Source organism: Camelus bactrianus, chromosome 5, assembly GCF_048773025.1.
Source record: "Camelus bactrianus isolate YW-2024 breed Bactrian camel chromosome 5, ASM4877302v1, whole genome shotgun sequence".
Lineage (NCBI taxonomy): Eukaryota > Metazoa > Chordata > Mammalia > Artiodactyla > Camelidae > Camelus > Camelus bactrianus.
In genome coordinates this window covers 95,200,814-95,218,059 of record NC_133543.1, presented here as the reverse complement: position 1 = coordinate 95,218,059, position 17,246 = coordinate 95,200,814, and the positions used below count along the sequence as shown (strand labels likewise).

Genomic DNA, 17,246 nt, shown 5'->3' with positions numbered 1-17,246 from the left:
TCAGATAAATGGGAACAAACCAACCTTGGAACTGAAGATGAACCGTCCTTGAAGCAACCAAGGTGATGCAGATCAGACCACCGTATGACTAACTTAAAGATGACTGTCAGAACTGGCTGTGCTGTTCTGCATGTAGTCCCCTCCCTCTGCCTGTGCGCTCCTAAAACTCCACTTTAAAAGTTCTTACCCATTGATTGGCAGTGAGGGGGGTGGAGTTGGACTTTGGATAGGAGTCTGCAACCCCACTTTCCATTGCCAGCCTCCAGAATAAGCAAACTTTCCTTTCTACCAACACGTGCCTCTCTCTGTATTGGCTTTCCAGAGGCAAGCAGCCGGACCTGCATTTCGGTAACATTCTTATTTATATTGCTTACATACCGTACAGTTTTCTAATGTTTCCTAATATTCCAAAATATAATTGCTGAATAAGACTCTAGGAAAATGTAGTATTTGACTATCTTGTTTTGATTTGTTTTTGATGTTGCTTTTGAGGTGGGGTGGGAGTGATGGAGTTGACATTTGGCAACACATTGCAAAGATCAGAAAGGTTATATAGTGAAAAACAAGGGATACGCTGGATTTATTGGGGTAATGCTAGCTACCATAACAAACTGACACAAACAATACGATGAGTTAACACAATAGACATTGACTGCTTGTTGATGTCAACTACCTTGAGCAGTTCTAGGTGGGGAGGCACTTGGGACCTCTAAATGGTAGAAAGTTAGGTTGATGGAAACTGATATTTTCAACACTTGACTTCCAGGGTAGTTTGGTTTCTCTCCAAACTATAGATGAAAAAGAAGAAAGCAGACAACGTCCATCACTTTGTAAGCTCCTTAGATTGAAAGGAACATAGCTTACTTCTCCTCACTTCCCATTGGTTAAAAGTAGTCATATGGCCCAACCTAGATGCATGGGGAGCTGGGAAATGTAGTCCATGACTAGGCAGACACTTCTCAACCACTCTACTATGAAAGGTAAAAAAAATGAATGTTGGTGGACCATTAGCTATGTCTGTGCATGAAGCCCATGATCTAATAAAACCCTCAACTGATTTGACTGGAGTGTGTTTAGGAAAATGATGTCTGACAGAATGTGAGTGGGCATGCAATACCTGTTCCCGTCCCACGAATTCCTCCTGGGGTAGTTATCCAGGGTGCTGTGAGGCATATTCAGGGCATGGCTGGAGCTACATGAAGATCACATGAACCTTTCATGGGGTGGGCAGAAGATAGTAAGAGCCAGAGAATTTCAGGAAATGTGGTCTCCAGCGTTTAACTACAATTCTTATTGGTTCTAGGTCTGTGGTGTGCAGGGGGCTAGGAGGGGAAGCATTGAGTAGGGGGAGAGGACAAAACAAGGTGCTTTTGCATTACCTCTTGTCTTCACCAGTGACGCAAATATGACTTGGCTGTGACTCCATTCTCTCCCATATATTAGCTCTCTTCTATCCCTCAGAGAAACACATTTTTCTAACACTCTTGAGATGTGTTCTCATTTGAATTAAACAGGTAATTTTGACTTGTTTTTAAAAGTAACATGTCATTCTAGACATGTAAGTATATCTAGAGAGTCTAGACATCTAAGACATGGAAGAAGCACAGACATGATTCATATCATTTAAAATGATACATAGAAATGATAATCCCAGATACTCTAGAGAAAGTTTTTTTTTCTCATACAATTTAAATGAAATCACCATGGTGAGTTGTCTTGCTCAATATTCATTTCAATGCCATTCTCCTATGCCTTTCTGGACTGTAGAGGCTGGAATGACTTAAAACTACATTTTCCAGAACTTTTATAGATTACACTTTCTTTTCCCCTTAATGGAGGCACTGGGGATGGAACCCAGGACCTCGTGCATGCCAAGCACAGACTCTACCACTGAGTTACACCCCCCCATCCATATGATATTATTTATATGTGGAATCTTATTTACATAACAGAGCCAGACTCTCAGACATAGAAAGCAAACTTATGGTTACCAGAAGGGAAAAGGGGTGGGACGGATAAATTGGGAGTTCAGGATTTGCAGATACTAACTACCATATATAAAATAGATAAACAACAAGGTCCTACTGTGTAACACAGGGAACTATATTCAATACTTTGTAATAGCTTATAATGAAAAAGAATATGAAAAGGAATATATATATGTATGTATAAATGAGTGACTTTGCTGTACACCAGAAATTAACACAACATGGTAAATAGAATATAATTCAATTTAGAAGAATTAAAAAACTGCATTTCCCAGAGTGCTCTGCATCTAAGGTCTGGATATTGCAGCAATTAGATCATCCTGTGCGAAGGTGAAGTGGAGGCCATCTTTCTGCTACTTCTGTCCATGGCTGTGAAGGAAGGTTGGAGGTAGTAGTGTTGAGTTTTCTGCACTGCATCAATGTTCCTGGGTCCAGATATTAGTTTCACTGAGGTTAAGAAGCAGTTGCAGCGGCAGCAGACATCACATTCAGGGTTCCAGGGTCCTGTCACTGATCTTGAGGGTTTGGAGGAGCAGTGGTGGCAGCAGTAATCATGGCTTCCTAGACTTGTAGCTGTCTTGGTGCATGCTTGAATTTGACCAATCCAGAGGTGGCTTCTTTCTTTTTTTTTAAACACCTTTATTGTGGTATGATTCCTGTATAGTAAACTACACATATTTCAGATGTACAGTGTGATGAACTCTGACAGATGTGTACACCCATGAAACCAGAGATGGCTTCTTGATTTCCCTGCCTTTCTGACTGCTACTGAGGCAGAAGCTCCCGCAAGGCCATCCAGCAGTCACGTCCCGGGAGGCGTTCTAAAGCCTGCCCTCCAGTTCTCCCGACAATTTTGTCCACACGGTTCCTCAATTACACTTCTTCCTGCTTAACTTAGAGAGAACAATCTTGGTTTTCTGCAGCTGACACTGGTACACAAAATACCCTTCTGATCACAGTTTTGTGTCAAATTCTCGCCAATGTCCCAGCTGAGAGGAATCCTAGTTCTTTGCCCTCCTTGGTAGAATCCTTCCTTTTTCTGAACTCCTTTTCTTGCTTTAGCATGACATGTAACAAGTTATTTGTATGCTTTTCCATTCTTGGTTTTGGTAACTTTTAGGGTTTTTTTGGGGGGGGGAAAAGGAAACTTACATAAGTCCTAAAACGGAGACAATTTATGACAAGACTATAGAGGCATCTCACAGAAGACAAAGACAGGACCTGCAGTCAGTCTACACAGGGTAGAAACCAGACACGCCCAACGTAGCATGCTCAATATGCACTCCTGCTTCTGTAAGACGGCGCTACTGTCTAAGCCCATTATACCTGCGCTTACTGACTCCACTTTTGCATTCATTCACTCATTTATTCTGCCATCATTTCCAATAGCATTTGCTGAGTCTGTGCTCTGGGCTGGGATGGGGATCACACGGACGTAGAAGGATGACATGGTAGATAGCAGAGCTGGTTGATTCTTTTCTGGACACAACACATGTTGGTTCATATTTTACCACACACTTGAACTCAAACAGAACTGAATCTGGCCAATAAAATGTGAATAGAAATGACCTGGATCTTTTCTGGACAGCGACGTTAACACTCGTATGTGGCTCACAACATCCTTCTACTCTGTCTCTGCAGTGGTAGGAGCCACGAGAGACGGTTGGTGCCTCTGTCCGTTCTGAGTCTCTCGGTAACTACCATGAGCAGAGCCCCCTTGTGGACCTGTGATGGCCAATTAGCATAAGTGAGAACTGTATTTTAAAGCCTGTCCCAACTGATAGAACCTTTTCTGGAGGAGCTCACAAACTAGTAGGGAGACACTAGTGTGGAACCTCAATCCAGAATGCACTGTACACGACCAAGTAAGCATTCAGGGTTGGAAGAAAATAAGAAGTGATAATCTCCCCTCCAGGCTGCTTCCTCTTCCTGTTTCATTTTGATTTCTATGTTTGAATACTTTCAGTCTGGCAGTGTTAATCGAACCTCCCACAAATCTTACGGGAGTCTCAGTCTGCCTCCAAAGGGACTAGTCTACAGTACTGGAATAATATGGCACCAAACATTTTTAAACCTTTGTTTATATGAGTATACAGCCTGAAACTGAACCCTAACATTTTGACTAATCGAGAACATTTGATTCTCTTTTCAGAGAAAATATTTTTCTCCCAATCTCATATATGTTCACTTTCTTGTTAAGCAATTTCAAAATAAGGAATTTCTATAGCTGGTAATAATATCAATACAACAAGAAAAAATATATTAACTGGATATTCTTGTTTTTACTTTTTATATGGTATACTAATAAAATGTAAAATATGTTAGTAGAGTGTATCTTAAACCTGTCTTTTTTTAAGTTTTCATCTGTTTTTATGCATAAATTTATCTAACAGAAACTACAGATTTTTTTCACCTTCCTTCCTCTACCCCATCATAATATAAAATCAATCCTTACTTCCTGTAATACTCATAATAATGCCCTGCCCTTATTGGACTCTGAACTGCTTTCTGTAATTTTTTTTAATAAATGCTGAACTTTAACTAGAAGGCTCAGGATAAAAGGCAAGAGAGTGCCACACAAGCAGCCACCCTGACAGGGTTTCTCGTCGAATCAGGGGAGACCATGACCTGCTGTGAAGGATGGACGGCGTGCAATGGATTCAGCCTGCTGGTTCTGCTTCTGTTGGGAGTAACTCTCAACGCAATACCTCTAATTGTCAACTTAGTTGATGAAGACCATAGTTTTCAAAACCCCATCTCTTGCTTTGAATGGTGGTTCCCAGGAATTATTGGAGCAGGTTTGATGGTGAGTAAAATTTATTCAACTGGATTTGGGCAAAGGCATCCTATTTCACTAAAGATGTTCTAAAAACCACCTTTCAGCCTCGCAGTGAGCTACCTGTAGGCTTAGAATATAGTGAGAAGCAGTCAGGATGGTATTTATATTGGCATCAGTGAAGAACAACAATTTAAATAAACTGTGGTACAGGCTAGGGAGCTTGGGTGAAAAATAATAATAGAAGAGCTGTTTGGGTTATTACCTATGATACTTCTGTATATGTAAGGCTGCTTTTCCACTCTTCATAGTTAGTGTTAAGGACCTTTCAAATGCATTCCCTCAGCTTTCCTTTGCCCATATTAGTCTCCAAGTACTTGTGGGGAAAGCGGCAGGAGTGGCAAGTGCTCAGCAGGGATGGGGAGGGTCCATGCACGACGAATATCCTGGATGACCAGTGTAAGGCACAAAGACGGCATTGCCTGCACTGAGGGGAGGTTTGGGGCTAGAAACTCTGGGTCCCTGACCTCAGGGACTTTTTGACTCAGGTCTTACTTACAATGGAAACATCACGATGCTTGTTTCATGTTAAGTGAGATAATCACGAATAGGTCTATCTTTGTTGAAATCTGCAGCAGGGCAGTATAACGCAGAGCTCCCCCGCCTACCTGATCACAGATCACCTGAGGCACCTGTAATAGACGCAGATTTCTGGGACTTCTGGGAACTCTGATGCAGCAGCCTGGGTAGAGCCCACTGTGCAGAGCAACACATGTTATTGTCAGGCCTGGCAGAGTATCTCAGCTCTGGTTCTGTCTCCGGTATATTACTGTTAGCAAATCATTTATCCCGTGATTTTTGTTTCTGTATCAGTAAAATAGGGATGTGGATATAGAAGTTTGAAAATTCAGCATTCAAGAGGCTTGGTTTTGTTATACTACTTGGGTGCTACCTGAGGACAGTCTCATTAATGCCAGAGAAACGTGCCTTTGTTTGGATGTGTGTGTTTGTGTGTGTGTGTTACAGTGATGATCAGTTATGGCTTCTAGTCTGATTCCCCAGCTTGCATGAAAGCACTCTTGCATCACTAGATATAATACAGAGAGAGGACAGACAAGTGCCAACTGCTGGGTTTACACTTTGCACTATCTCATTTAAACCCTGGAATAATCTGTCTGAGTAGATACTAACATTTGTATTTTAACAGACTAGCAAACAGAAGGTTAAGAATGTTAACAAGGTTATACAGTAGGTATGAAACCCAATTTCAGATGTACCTGACTCCAAAGTTTTAGCATCGTAATCCTTATCACCAATCTCAGGCAGACAAAAGGGAAGGACAAAATCCATAACTTAACCCATAAACTTGAATGACCAGGAAACTGAAGCATAGAAAGATTATATGTGAAGCTGTTTTGGAATCTGGACTTTCTTGTTCCATGATTTGTTTTATTACCCCCAATAAATGTTAACAACATACTGGTATCACACCAGACTTTCACTGTTACTCTATTGTGGAATGTCTTCAAAGCATCAAAGAACTCTTTGAAAAGTTCAATAGGTACTTTATAAATTGAGCCTCAAACTCCAGACCAGGCTCACAAGCAAACAGGTGAGTGAGAGAAGGGCTCCGAATACAGGTGTATTTTCTTGTATTTCCTTGGCTGTATGTAGAATGTGGAAGAATCTTTTTCAAGGGGAATTGTGTCCTTTACATCTTGAAAATAATAACTAGTTCAAAATATTGAACTCTCAATACACTGGTAAATAAGCAGAAAGTTAATGAAGAAGAAATACTGCCTTGATAAGCACTTTTGTCAGAGTTCTTGAAATTGTTCTAATCTGTAGCATTTTAAATTAGTATTGTTTCAAAAACAGAGGATTTTGCAGGAAGTAGTTAATAATAAAAGCTACAGGATTCATTACTGATTACTTCATAATATCTAATCATTTTATAGTTTAATGATTTACCCAAAACAGAGGTGAACCTTTTCATCTTCTGAAACTATGACAAAGAACACAAATGTTATGTAATTATCTTCCTCTATTATCTGATAAATGGAAAATCGATACATCCTTTTTTCCAAGTACTGAAAAAAAAGACTTGTAATGTTTCTTTTAAAAAAATACAAAGGCCATTTTATTTTATATGAGATTAATCATGCTTATTTATTGATTTCACTTATTACATAATGATAATTCATCAATTATTAAATCTTAACAGAGAACAAATTATTGAACATTAAACAAATTGAAAAATTATGTATAACAAGAATTTTCAAAATACAGTTTTTTATTTATGATGAGCCATGGCTTTATGAGTTACTCTCATGGTTAAGTACTTGGAGGAATTCCCCAAAGTTTGAATTCTATCAGAGTTGTAATGGTCTAAAGTCTTTTCTGTACTTCATTTATAAAATCATATACCTTACTTCCAAAACTGGATGAACGTATGGGTTTCTGTAAGGAAAAATAAACAATGCTACTCTTTTTCTTTATTAAAAAAAAAAAAAAGACGTGACAAAAATAATTTCACCAAAGTCCTCTGCATTCAAACGTGCTTAGGAATTGACAGAGTATTCTCAATATAACTTTTTTTTTTCCCCCAGGAGATTATCTGGAAGATTTATAATTGAGTTACACACACACTTACACATCTTAATGTCCATCCTATAAAGAGCCCCTCCAATTTCCAAAGCCCTGAATGGGCGAAATGGTTGAAATACAGTGAGTTATCAGCTTACTCATAACGATGTAACACAGATGTGTTAACATGCCGTGACGTCAGCTGGGTGGAGATTCATATATAACAAGTCGTTGTTACTTTATAAAACCCCTTTGCAAGGGAAAGCATCTCTTTCAGCATCTCTGAGATAAATTAAGCTTCAAGAAAGCAGTTTAATTTACATCAATAAGGAAAATGGAATGATTTATCCATTCAAGTTGTACTTTAATGTTGCTCCAACTTTGTTTAACAGATCAATTCATTTTCTAAATCAGGGGCAACAAGTTTTTGGGGTGAAGAGCCAGAGAGTGACTGGGTTAGGCTTTGCAAGCAAGTCTCTCTCACTAATCAACTCTACCGCTGGTGCACAAAAGTAGCCATAAATAATAAGCAAGTGAATGGGCATGGCCGTGTTTTAATAAAACTTTATTAAAAAGAGGTGGTGGGCCATAGTTTGCCAGCTCTTGTCCTAAGTGATTTGTTCCTTAGGCTCGGAAGGCAGTTTAACTAACGTTACAACAAAGGAAGTTGAGCCCACGAGCACGGACACCTCACTGGGGCACAGATTTCTCTTCCCCTTTCTTCTGGGCTCTCAGAGCTGCCCTGCAGTGGCCGGGCTGCCACACAGACACCCGTCCTCTGAATTATTCGGGGGTTTGTGTTCAGGGCAATATGTAAGCAGAGCTTGATGAAAACACAAAGCGCTTTCCGTAAGCGACACGGAGTCAGCACGTGGTCACATGGGGTGAAGTTTGCCTTGGAAGGCTGTTCATATTTAGACCTGCTCTGAAAAAACAGAGGTAGACATGGTCTTGGAAAGAAGGGCTGGTGTGAGAGCAATTAGAAGCAGGACTAGGAGATAAGCAGGCATGGTGGGGATGAGAAGGAACAAGCTCTAAGAAGGAACAGAGGAGACTTGTAAGGATTGGCCAGCGTGGTTGGAACAGTAGTTGAGTCTGGGCTCTGGAACCCAAATGCTCAGCTTTGAATTCCAATGCTTCCACTTTCTTAGACGAGTTACTCACACTTTCTGTGCCTCAGTTTTCTGCCCCAGTCAAATGGGGATAGTCAGCACCACCTCATAGGATTCATATGAGGCTGCAAATGGACTAAAACACATACAGCGCCTGTAACAGTGCCTGGCGTGCCGTTAGAACTCAGCGAAATGTTAGGAAACAGGGCTGGAAGGAAAGAGAGAGCCACTGAGGGCAGCTGTGCTGAGGTGGCAAAAAGAAAAAAAAATTATGACTAAAATTTCTTAATTGGAAGGAAGTAATTTACATTCCACTCTTTAGTGATATGAATCTTCTTCCAGGAAGGATTTCTTATCAGAGCTGCTGACTAGCTGTTACTAAACATTTTAACCTAAGTCCTGAGAATGTGGCGCAATTTCTCACAGCTTTCCCCAGTCACATTGTCTTCTTGACACAGAATACGAGATCTCCCAACATCCACATGAAGTGAGCTCATTACATATCATGAACACAGGAGTAGAGAGGAGAATGTGGCACTAAAAATCATTCTCAAATCATAAGTTTGGGGAACTAGTGGTGACCCTGGGGGTGAGAGGAAAGTTCGGGAAGTGGGAAAAGGGTGGTGACAAAATTCTTAGTTCCCAACTGCCAGGCAAACAAAACCATCAGTTTCCTTTCTGGATGCTTGCCGGGTTAATTCGCACCATTTTGGGGAAATTGGATAAGTGGTTGCAGATTACAGCAAAATAAATAAATGAATAAATAAATGTGAATTTTAGATGATGCAACTAATTCTTTCAGAAACATTCTTTCCAAAATAATTAATAAGTAATTCTATCTGAAATCCACGTTTCTTGAAAGATGACTCAGAGTATAGTAAGAATATAGATGGAAGACTTTGAAACTGCTATCCTGACATCCCCCATCCCGCCCCCTCTTTAATCTTTATCATCGAAAGATTATGGGGCTCACACGGGTCACAAGATCAAGGGCATTGCCAAATTTCCTTTTTGTTCTCTTGAGCCTTGGTTTTCCACAGCTGCTGGCAAATAAAAGGTAGAGATCACCACTCTTTCACCTGATGAGAAATAATACTATTCATCATTCCTGTTAATGTAATTTCCAGGTCATTCCAGCAACAACAATGTCCTTGGCAGCAAGAAAAAGAGCGTGTTGCAACAACAAAACCGGGGTGAGTACCGCGCGGCTGGGCCGGGAGCACAAGTGCATTACTGATGTCTCAGCATCTCCGGAATCGCCCGGTGGCTCCGGGGGCAGGGCCAGTCCTAAAAACACACTATTGGAATGATTAGATGATAATACTGACAGTAAAAAGTGTATCTTGTTTTCCCCCCATAAAAATTTAGTTTTGGAGCCAGCTTTCAGACCTTTCCTCAATCTTCAGTTTCAGTCTAAAGGTTTTCAAAGAAAGGAGATTTAAAAGTCACACTTGGAGCTGTAATCGATTTCATAACTCTCAAATACTTGTTACTTTTGCGGCGTGTGTGGAATACTTAGGGAAAATGTGTCCTCAGCTCTTTATGTATGTGCAACATTGGTTCGCTAGGATCAGAATGTTAATTGTCCTTAACTAGTTAAAGGAGATACCAGTTATTTTTTTCCCCATTTAGTATGTACCTACCATGTGTAAAATTGTAACTAAGCTATAAGTAAAGGAAATTAATGTTAACCTTCTGTCAGTATACTCGGAACATTTTCAAATACGCTACCTTAATTCTCTAGAAACCCTTAAGCTTTATGATCTGTTTTATTGACAGAGAAATTGATCACCAGAAAAAGCAAACAACTTGCCAGTGGAAGAGTTAGAAGGTGGATTTGTATCCAAATCCATCAGACTCCAAGGTTCCCGGTCTTTACACTATTTATGCCCAAAACACTAAGTAACACTGAGGGCTCTCATAATTCCTTAAGGAAACAGGTAGATCAATAAACAAGCAGTCACAGTAAATATTCCTGGCTGTACTTGAGGTCTTAAAGCAATGGTTCTCCACCTGATGGGAACATTACAACCATCTGGGGAAGATCTTAAAACATACCAATGCCTGGTGACTCCCCTAAGATTCTGACTTAGTTTTTTTCAAAAGCCCCATAAGTGATTCTAATGTGCTCCCAGGGGTGAGAACCACTACTTAAAGGGTACATATTTCTATTCATATTATGCATTTATATCAGTAAGGTAAAAATTTACATTTTTAAAAAATTACCTTTTCCTGACATTTGGTATTTATGGAAGACTATAGTTACTTTCTAGTTATTTACAGTCTGTCTTGGTTCCTGATACACTGTAGTGGTCAGCTGAAATGGACAAGGCTCAGGTAGAGCATAAAAGTTCAGATTTCCCATGATCTTTCTGTGAGTCTAACTAAATGGCAGGGACCGTGCTCTCTGCCTTCTCGTATGTCATACCTAATTAAAACTGATCTTAAGATCTAGGACTATAAGGCGGCTGGAGAAGGGCTGCGGTTGATTATAGAGACTGCAAATGCTGCTGAAACTTGAAACAGACCAGGAACATGTCATAGCACGTGCAAATGTGCCTACTTTATTTTTCAGATGTTCCTTTCATCACTTTTGAATGTAATCACTGTCATCGGTGCTGCGTATTGCCTGCTGGTGTCCGTTCAGGCTCTCTCAGAAGGCCCTCTCATCTGTAACTCTCAAGGCAACAGTACTTCCACTTGTGAATTTTCATTTAACAACTTGACGTGAGTAACTGTACATGGATGGTCTGACACACCTGCAGCCAGTTAGATTAGAATCGTGTGGTGCTGACACAGTGCCGTGTTTTCCCTCATGGGACAGATTCTTAGGGATTTAGCATGTTAAACCCAAAGGGCACCATCTCGTAGAAATGAAGGAATCCCTACGTTCAGAAAGCTTTGGGTATGGTCTTGTCTAAAAGGAGTAGTTGATTAGTTGTATTATCTTTGTCTTTTAAAAAAATCTAGGCTGCATATGTGCATGTATATAAAAACATTTCTGGAAATACATACCAGGAACTTAACTTTCATCCTTAGAGAACGGTCCTAGAGGATACCCTCGGGGAGTGAAGGGAGCACTGGCTTTCTACACTTCCGAACTAATTAAATTTGTAAGCCCTAAGCATGCATTACCTGTATAATTTGAAAAATTAAATAAAAACACAATAAATTAATAAAATCTAGAGGCTTACCTATAAGCCCTAAAAGAAATAAAGTAGCTGCCAATGGAATTATGCAAATGTGCTATAAATAGACTGTAGGCAAAGGAATGAATCAAAAGGTTGTCAGGTAGTAACAAATAATGCTGAAGTTACATGGAAATGGCTCAGTCTTGTAAGATGGCTCTGTGCCTGAATCTAGACACATTTTGGAAAACTGGAAGAAAAGAACAGTCCAATTCATTGGTTATCTATATATTTTATTGTTCAAATAACTAGAACTCACCTCTATAGTTACATGAAAAAAAATTTTTCCCTCCTTTTTCCTTATCTTGCTGCATTAAAAAAAAAGAAAAATCTCTCAAAATTTGCATACTACAGTTGCTGTGAATAAAAATTCAAAGAAATTCCTTCTACAAATAGAGCTGGAGTATAAAACTAGACATTTCAACCACAGATGTGATAAACATTTAGTCCTCAGCAGGTGACAACTCACCATGTACCAGACACCAGGCTAAACTCTGGCGGTAACAGCATCAAGGTATATCCCCACTCTGGCTGGGGAAACAGGAAATTACAGAGAGCAAACAATTACAAAAGAGTGACCCTATGCTTGCTGCAAACTGCAAAAAACATGCTCATATTCCATGTGCTGAAACACTGCTGTGTTTTCCCAGGCTGAACGTCAGTTTCTGTTATCCAGACACAGCAAGCTCTCCAAGAACTCTTAGTCTTCCTGTGGAAAACCAGAGAAATCAAGCCAGAACAGATGTTTTAGGGCTAAATGTTTCTCACTCTCCATGCCTTGTTACGACGTGCACAGATCACTTTAATCAGACACATGTAACATGTCTGTGGTGGGTAAAAACTGTACATCTGATTTAAGAGTAGATGCAGCACTGCAGTTCTGCACTAAGGCTTGAGCTCCTTGAAAGGGGAAGCCCTTTCATTTTCATTTCTTTAGCCAGTAGAGAAGAGCGCCTGTCTACATAGGTTGGACCATGAAACTGTTAATATTCAACCATTGTTGACATGGAAAATTTCATATAGCTCAGCCTAAGAGTAGATACTATGGAAATGCTTGTTGAACGATAGGACATGTAATGAAGAAACGTTTTATAGCTGATGGGAGTGCAAAGCTCAAGAGCCCTGATCTTGGCTGTAGCTTCTGGGCACAGTATTTCAAAAGCACTCTGTCTCACTGTACTTGGCCTTCAATGGGCACAGTGCTGCAGGTGGTCAGTGGTATTCCTGAATATCTTATTTTTATCATTTCTTTCATTTCTCCAGTGCCTATCGCCCAGAACCCTTCAATCTGCAGTGGTTCTTCAACGACTCTTGTGTTTCTCCTACGGATTTCAACACCCATGCTGTCAGTGACCCAGGGGCCTGGGGCGGGGGAAGATACACCTTGCACTTCAATTCTACAGAGAACAGACACAGGATCATCCATTTCTCAGTGTTTTTAGGTCTCCTGCTTGTGGGAATTCTTGAGCTCCTGTTTGGGCTCAGTCAGATCATCATCGGCTTCCTCGGCTGCCTGTGTGGTGGGGTCTCTAAGCGAAGAGGCCGAATTGTGTAGTTCACGAATGATAAAATGGAATTACTAGTTTGAACTATTTGAGAAGGACGTTTAAAAGACACTCTTTAGATGCTAGAAGCTCAATCATGGAACACTGCCTAGAAAGCTGGATGAGTTAAGCTTCATCCAGAAGGTTGTTTTTAAAGTCACCTTTGAGGTGATCTTAAAAAAAAAATCAACTTTTCACACATCAAGCAAGTTGGGAAATGCACATTTTCATATGGAAAGAAAAAAAATCATCACTGGTTGACTCTGGGGAGAAGCGGACAGAAGCTTTCAACTTGTGTCTGTCTGTGCTCCCGTATTCTTCGAATTTTCTAACTATTCTCGTGTGTGGAGGGAGGACAATAGGGAACAGAAGCTGGAAGTCAAAGTATGGGGCCTTTCTATTTTATTTCTTTACACTTTAAAGGGATAAATATATACAGTTGACCCTGGAACGACATGGATTTGAACTGTGCGGATCCACTTATAAGGCAGATTTCTCCCAACAGCACATACTACAGTGCTACTCACTCTGCAACTGGTTGAATCTGGGGTTCAGAGCCACGGACACGGAGGGACCATGCATATGGAGGGCCAACCACAGGTTACATGTGGATTTCTGACCACGTGGGAAGTTGGCACCCCTCCAACCCCTAAATTTTTCAAGTGTCAACAGTCATCTGAATGTCATCAGGTTTTTAGACCTAATTCAGCGTATAGGAAATCTGGGAAAAGAGGACATATTCAGGCAAATTCAAAAGGTGAGACAGTAAACAGACAATAGCCCCCTGTTCTCAGCAAGTTTAAAATAAAAGATTGGATGGGTTGAGGGAACTATTCTAGATTGAGATCAAAGAGACAGACATGATTCAACTAAATGGATTATGTGGACCTTGTTGGGGACAACTGGGAAAACCTGTGTAAGGACTGGTTTAGGTACTGTTAAGGACTTATTAATTTTTTGTGCTTGATAATGGTTTTAGGATTATGCAGGAAAATGTCCTTGTTTTTTCAGAAATGCATATTTATGTGTTTGGAGGGAAATGACGTGTTTTTAAAATATTTCAGCCAAAAAAATAAAGCAATGGAAAAATGTTCATTGTTGTATTTAGGTGATAGGTATATTTCAATTCATATAACCTTTGGTTTTCCTATGTTTGCATTTTTCATAATAATTAAAAAACAATAAATACCTAGGAAAAAACTCAGTCTTTCAAAACCTGGCTTATATATGTGCCAAGCTTTAAAAGACAGGATAACAGAATCTATGTATTTTCCATATTAAAATGTTATAAAACAGACAAAACTGAAAATGGCAATTTTCTGAATAGGATCATTCCTGCATTTTATTTCAATTATTTATGTTTACTGGGCTTAAGGGTCTAGAAATAATTTACAATGCCTGTATTAGAGATGGCCCCCTTCCCCAATTCATAATATCAAGAATTTACAAGTTTTTTTTTTTTTCCCTGAACCCATTTGCTGTGTGTACCTTCTCCTTATGCTACTATAAACACCAGTTTGTCCTTAAGGTCTAGCTTCAACATCTCCTACTTGAGAAAGCCTTCCCAGACTGCAGGATTCCAACAAACTAAGCACTTACCCAAACCACTATTGCCATACCTGTCACAATGTAACATGTATTTGTTTGTAAGTCCATCACTGTAAGAGAATTTAAGAGAACAGGGACCATGTCCTTCTCATCCATTCTTTCATCAACTCTTCAGCTTCAGTTCCTCAGCAAGGCCTCTCCTCCCCCAGCCCTACCCACTACCCATCTAATCTCTAAGTCTTCTTCATCCTGCAGACCTCAGCACAAGCATCTCTTTTCCTGAGAGGCCTTCCCTAAGCACCTAGTGAAAAGCGGGGTTCCCTTTCCTCTTTCCTTTAGTGTTCTTTCATTTATAGTACTTATCACCATGGCAACATTTTAATTTGTGCTTCTTTCTTAAATTTCACTCTCCCTTGTAAGAGCGTAAACTGCATGGGTGCAGGGATGTTTCCTTTATTCACTCCTGGTATACGCAGTACCAGGGACAGTGCCTGATACCAACTAGGGCCATTATGAATATTTTGTTACATGAATGAATGAGTTGAGTCCTATCTTCAGTACTCAGATTTCAGTGAAGACTCAACGCCTATTAAATGAATGTCAAACTCCTAAGAGCTGTAAAACTAAAACACAGGTAAAATGAACATGACAGCTCACTGTACTTGACTGAACAAGTCAGGGGTGATGCATGTAATGTTCATCACCCTGGAGGTGGGTGGGAGATAACCCGTTCTCCACAGGGTCATAAACACACAGAGACGTAAGCCTCTCACTGGTACCTAAACTTACAAACGCACGTCTGTGTACACACACACAAATGCACGTAGTCATTCACGAAGCTGCTTTTATTTCTCACTTCCATCCCCATGTTCAGTCTTGTTTTGTAATCTTTACAATTTTTTTTTTTTTTTTACTACGTCCACCATCTGAAACACTCTCTCCTGTCCCTATTCTTCGGCACATATATCAAGCTCCTTCTCCTCAATACAATTATTTTTATAATCCTCTAACTTAATAAGCTTTACTTTCCTCCTCGTCCATGCATGGGTCCATTCCTTAAGAGCAGGGATTGTGGCGTATCTGCTGTGACCATTTAACTACTGAGGTCAGGGCGGTGTGAACCCAAGTCTCTCCTTATTGACATAATACATTGTCAGCAAAAGAACAGTTATGGTAATTAGACGTTTCCAAACTTGAGGCCAGTAAAGTTCAATTTCAAAGTCAAATATAATTAAGAAGTTGGAAAACGGACATTGACGCAGGAAAGGAAGGAACGCTCTCTTGCAAATAGTTTCATCAATTCTCTCTCAAAGTATAAACCTGCAAATGCTTCAACAAGTATTCCCAGAAATGAAAAAAATAACTCAACCTTTGGAGTTCTGAAAGGAGCGGAACAACTTACTTGCTACACTTCACACACTTATGACGTGGCTGTGAGTGAGTAGGGAGTGTGTTAGGCTGATCACTGCTTTACCGGCCCTGGCTATTCCCTTTCTCCCACTGTTCCCTGCATCTGGAATCTTTTCTTCATCCTCTGCTTGTTGAAATAATAGATTTATTTCAAGGTTCAGCTCAAACAGTTCTCTAAGAAGTATTTCCTGACCAGGAATGAATTTGTTCCTTTCAAAACCACTTTCTTACAGTGACGAGCAACTTCTAGGGGAGGGAGGCTGGCACAGCAGAGCTTGGCTCTGGAGTTAAGAGATTCAGGCAGTCTTTTAGATCTGTGGCAAGGTGGAGACACGTTTCTTTGCTGTCCCTGTTGGGTGGCACGTTGATTTCTCACTTACCCTTTTGCCTGGGGAGTAGTTTTCTGGGGTCCCAGATTCAAGCAGGAGTCTCCTGTTACAGCTAGCATCTGCTTAAGAAGACATGGAATTGTAACTCCTGCCCCCTGTACAGCCATTAAGGGAGAAAGTCCTAGAATTCCAGTGTTTGATAAAACAGGGAGAAATACAGCTTTTATGTTTATCTCCAAGAATTCTTGCTTTTATTTCATTTTTAACCTTTGTGGAATTCTTTTCATGCCTGCCCAATAAAAGAGGTACTAATTTTATCCTTTTTTTTTAAAACATTTTTGTAGTTTCAATTGGGAGGTTTACTCAGAGAAATTACCTTGTGATATAAAGACAGAACTAATACAATTAACTACATCATTAGAATATTATAAAAGTCAGAAGACTGCACTGGGTAAAAAAAACTATCACCAAACTCATGGTAAACCCTAGGAAGTAAAGAATCCCCACTTAAAGTTTTTTTTTTTTTTTTTTTTTGGAAGGACAGGGGAGAAGCAAGAATAGAACAGTGCAGTCTACTTAGATCTAAAGAATTTCCCCTGAGTTCTCAAAACTCACTGCCTTGGTAAAAAGATATTTAAGATACATGGCGATGCTGCCTCTAACTAAAATTCTACCCACTTCTGAACCAAAACAGGGAAAGAGTTTGAGAATTAAAGGTTCTCAGGACTTGGTTTCACTGATGCATTTAATTCTCATGAGATTTAG

At 40.0% G+C, this 17,246-nt stretch overlaps 1 protein-coding gene across 3 annotated transcripts; it reads left to right on the top strand.

Moving 5' to 3' along the window:
* Positions 1–220: 220 nt before the first annotated feature.
* Positions 221–14,287, top strand: TM4SF20 (transmembrane 4 L six family member 20). Of its 3 annotated transcripts, none has more exons than XM_010948892.3 (5): positions 221–348; positions 4,537–4,794; positions 9,590–9,655; positions 11,038–11,189; positions 12,914–14,287. In XM_010948892.3, exons 2-5 carry the CDS (start codon positions 4,612–4,614, stop codon positions 13,203–13,205), a joined length of 693 nt encoding a protein of 230 aa, XP_010947194.1. In that variant the 5' UTR covers positions 221–348; positions 4,537–4,611; the 3' UTR covers positions 13,206–14,287. The 3 variants fall into 3 exon arrangements, with proteins under 3 accessions (XP_010947194.1, XP_045368073.1, XP_010947193.1); XM_045512117.2 differs by having other exon boundaries at positions 4,534–4,794; XM_010948891.3 differs by having other exon boundaries at positions 222–348; positions 4,604–4,794.
* The last annotated feature ends 2,959 nt before the right edge of the window (positions 14,288–17,246 follow it).

Bases quoted from the DNA above. Each gene is read 5' to 3' on its own strand.
- TM4SF20 (XM_010948892.3), top strand. From the start codon at position 4,612: ATGACCTGCTGTGAAGGATGGACGGCGTGCAATGGATTCAGCCTGCTG. The intron at 4,795-9,589 runs GTGAGTAAAATT...TGTAATTTCCAG, and splicing joins TTATTGGAGCAGGTTTGATG to GTCATTCCAGCAACAACAAT. The intron at 11,190-12,913 runs GTGAGTAACTGT...TCATTTCTCCAG, and splicing joins TTTTCATTTAACAACTTGAC to TGCCTATCGCCCAGAACCCT.